This window comes from Phaethon lepturus, unplaced genomic scaffold (genome assembly GCF_000687285.1).
Source record: "Phaethon lepturus isolate BGI_N335 unplaced genomic scaffold, ASM68728v1 scaffold40433, whole genome shotgun sequence".
In the NCBI taxonomy this organism is placed as follows: Eukaryota; Metazoa; Chordata; class Aves; order Phaethontiformes; family Phaethontidae; genus Phaethon; species Phaethon lepturus.
In genome coordinates this window covers 1-3703 of record NW_010531971.1, presented here as the reverse complement: position 1 = coordinate 3703, position 3703 = coordinate 1, and the positions used below count along the sequence as shown (strand labels likewise).

The 3703-nt window shown below is 58.0% G+C and overlaps 1 protein-coding gene across 1 annotated transcript; it reads left to right on the top strand.

Moving 5' to 3' along the window:
* Positions 1 to 6: 6 nt before the first annotated feature.
* Positions 7 to 1916, top strand: LOC104614956 (AH receptor-interacting protein-like). Its single transcript, XM_010284716.1, has 4 exons — positions 7 to 122; positions 1032 to 1208; positions 1320 to 1461; positions 1550 to 1916. Exons 2-4 carry the CDS (start codon positions 1071 to 1073, stop codon positions 1753 to 1755), a joined length of 486 nt encoding a protein of 161 aa, XP_010283018.1. The 5' UTR covers positions 7 to 122; positions 1032 to 1070; the 3' UTR covers positions 1756 to 1916.
* The last annotated feature ends 1787 nt before the right edge of the window (positions 1917 to 3703 follow it).

Here is a 3703-nt window from a genome sequence, read left to right as displayed (position 1 = left end):
AGGGGCAGCGGCACTGCTGCAGCATCGCCCAGCTGCACGAGCACTACTCCCTGGGCTACCCCGACCTCGACGAGCTCCAGAAGAACCCCCAGCCCCTCATCTTCGACATCGAAGTGCTCAAGGTGAGGCACCCGCTCGTGCCAGCGTGGGGCAGGGCAGCCGAGGCTCTCCTGCTCCCAGTCCCCGGCCAGCAGGGGCAGGACCCAACCCGAGGGTGTGGCTGCAGGCAGGAGGGCGCTGGGCCTCTTCCCCTGCCTGGAGACAGGCTCTGCCCTCATAGAATAGAATCCCAGAATCATTTAGGTTGGCAAAGACTTTTATTATCATCGAGTCCAACCATTAACCTAGCACTGCCAAGCCCAGCGCCACATCTACACGTCTTTTAAATCCCTCCAGAGATGGTGACTCCACCACTTCCCTGCGCAGCCTGTTCCAATGCTTGACAACCCTTTCAGTGAAGAAATTTTTCCTAACATCCAATCTAAACCTCTCCTGGTGCAGGAGGGGTTTCCTCTTGTCCTGTCAAGAGGAAGACCTGTTACTTGGGAGAAGAGACTGACACTCACCTCACCACAACCCCCTTTCAGGTAGTTGTAGGGAGCGATAAGGTCTCCTCTCAGCCTCCTCTTCTCCAGACTGAACACCCCCAGTTCCCTCAGCTGTTCCTCATAAGACTTGTGCTCCAGACCCCTCCCCAGCTTCGTTGCCCTTCTCTGGACATGCTCCAGCACCTCAACGTCCTTCTTGTAGTGAGGGGCCCAACACGGAACACAGGATTCGAGGTGCGGCCTCACCAGTGCCGAGTACAGGGGCATGATCCCTGTCCTGCTCCTGCTGGCCACACTAGTGCTGATATAAGCCAGGAGGCTATTGGCTGCCTTGGCCATGTGGGCACGCTGCCAGCTCATCTTCAGCCAGCTCTCAACCTACGCCCCCAGGCCCTTTTTGCACCGGGCGGCTTTCCAACCACTCTTCCCCAAGCCCATAGCGTTGTTGGGGGAAGTTGTGACCTCATGATGGGGTGCCGGCAGGTGGAGGCACCCGGCTCCTACCAGCAGGACCCGTGGGCCATGACGGATGAGGAGAAGCTCCAGGCTGTACCCCTGATCCACAAGGAGGGCAACGAGCTGTACCGGCAGGGCAAGGTGCAGGAGGCAGCTGCCAAATATTACGATGCCATCGCCTGTCTCAAGAACCTGCAGATGAAGGTGGGGCTCCCCAGCTCCTCTCTGGGGTACACGCGGGTCTCCCCACATGCCTCCTGGAGTGCAGGGCTCAGGAGCTTCCCCTCAGTCTCTACCCTCCATCTCGTCCTGCAGGAGCAGCCTGGCTCTCCGGACTGGATCGAGCTCGACCAGAAGATCACACCCCTGCTCTTAAATTACTGCCAGTGCAAGCTGCAGTGCGAGGAGTACTACGAGGTGCTGGACCACTGCTCCTCCATTCTCAACAAATACGAGGGTAAGGAGCCACGGGCCAGCCCGGCTGGCTACAGCGGGGGGCAATGGGGGCAGTGGGGACCGCGGGTTCGGGAGCGCTTTCCCTGCAGACAATGTAAAGGCCTACTTCAAGCGAGGGAAAGCCCACGCGGCGGTGTGGAACGTGACGGAGGCGCAGGCTGACTTTGCCAAAGTGCTGGCCCTCGACCCCTCGCTGCGCCCCGTCGTCTCCAAGGAGCTGCGGAGCCTGGAAGCCCGCCTGCGCGAGAAGGACGCCGAGGACAAGGTCCGCTTCAAGGGCATCTTCTCGCAGTAGGGCCTGTGGCCGCAGCGGAGAGCCCAATGCTCTCTGAACAGGTTCTTTTAGGTATTCCACATGTGGAATGTTCATGGATGTTTATTAATGTTTAATACAAGTTTTACTTATTTGAAGTCATTTGAAGTGGCCCGGGAGCTCGCCACAGCCCGGTGACACGGCAGTGCACTTATGTTGCAGTATTAAGCAGTGTATAGCAATCGCAGCACGCGGGTGAAGCGCAGTCTAAAGGTGTAGCTCCTTGCTGGGCTCTAGCCTGTGCTCATCATCATGCTGGGAAGGGATGCGTGGGGTGCTGTGAGCTCAAGCCCACTGCTCTCTGCCAAGTTTTTATTTGTTGTTTGATGTTTTTATAATTTTATGTTGGGCTGAGCCGCTGCACCGGGGGCTGGCCAAGCTGTTTATAGCTGCAGGGACTCCGGTGCCAAGCCTCAGCCCCCTCTCCTACCCCTTCATGCCTGTACTCCGCACCGCGTCCTGCATCATCACTTCTCAAGGCTGCTGCTATCATCCCAAGACCATGTTTCCTCTATACTACATTGTCATGTCAGTGTCGTAAATATTTTATATAGAATAACTGCTTGTTACTGCTATCTCTATAAAACTCTGGTTGTGCTATGCCAAGATAACAAAAGTAAAACTAGTTACAGGCACGTGATCACTTAGAAACTAATTACTGTTACAGACACGTGAGCTAAAACCAAGTTGCATGCAGGCCAGGAACAGATCAGGGGTAGGAAGCCTGGCAAGCCCTGGCCCTGTGGCCTTGCAAACTCGCTTCAAAACAGAGCCCTCACTTGCTCTGGTAAGCACTCTCCCATCATGGATGTGTTACAGCTGCTAAATCACTTCTGAGGTGTAGAGCCAAAAAAACTCTCTAGCAGGCTCCATCCCGGGCTCACGGTGTACACAGCAGCTCTCCCATCCACGCACACCCCGCGCTGCAGGAGCTCAAAGCTGAGCCCACACTGCTGCAGCACCCCAAACCCATGGCCCTCGCCCCATGCCCAGCCCGAAGGTGACAGCAGGGTGGCCGAGCTGCCCTGGCCATGCTCTGCTCACTGAAGCCCGTGGCTTTCCTGCTCCTGCCCCCATGCTCCCTCCATCCCTGCCCTAACACCACAGCTGTCCTATTCCGCAAAAGGTTTAACCGCTCATGCGATATAGGGGCTGATGTTGGCATCAACGTGTACCTGAGAGTGGCAGTTCAGCCCAGAGACAGCCCAGGCTCTCTTTTCCCCACCACTACATGTCCTAAATTCTCATGACCCAACTGCTGTTCCCCAAGACCACCTCCCTGTATGATGCCGTGTCCCTGCGTCCACAGCTCCCTGGGGCCAGGGCTTGGCTGGTGAGTGGAAGCCCGATGCCATGTTCCGTGGCCAGCAGGTACAGAGCAGACACACAGGCCCCGGTGCCTCATCTTTACATCGCTTTTATTTCACACCACAACGAAACGAAGAGAACAGACCTTCCGCTGCCCCGTGGCTGGCGACACCAAAAGGAAATAAATAGGTGGGCGGCAGGGAGATGCCGCTTGCCCTGGGAGGTAGCCATGGCCCCCCCAACCCTGCTCAGGGACGGATGACGCCGAGAGGCAGCACACTGGCTCCCTGGGGGGCAAACCCCACTGGGCATTGCCCAGAAATAGCTCTGCAGCCCCAAAGGACATGGGGTCATGGGGCAGCAGGGTGGAGGCAGAGCTGGGGGGCAGCAGGGGTGAGCTGGGGTGGCTCAGCCCCGAGGGGATCGCTCTGGCCCTCAGGGGGGCTCAGAGTGCCATCTCCCAGGGCCCCTCAGTCTCAGGGGACCCAGCACCCTCATCTCCTTTCTGTCAGCTCAGGGCCCATGGCAGGCTCTGGCCCCAGATGCTCCGGGCTGGAAAATGAAGGCTGGGGCGGAGGAGGGATGGTGGCCGCGCCACCCTCACTCCTCACCCTCCAGCTTG

Excerpts from the sequence above, each read along its gene's own strand:
- LOC104614956 (XM_010284716.1), top strand. The coding sequence starts at position 1,071 with ATGACGGATGAGGAGAAGCTCCAGGCTGTACCCCTGATCCACAAGGAG. Across the intron at positions 1,209-1,319 it reads TCAAGAACCTGCAGATGAAG|GAGCAGCCTGGCTCTCCGGA; the intron begins GTGGGGCTCCCC and ends CTCGTCCTGCAG. Across the intron at positions 1,462-1,549 it reads CATTCTCAACAAATACGAGG|ACAATGTAAAGGCCTACTTC; the intron begins GTAAGGAGCCAC and ends CTTTCCCTGCAG.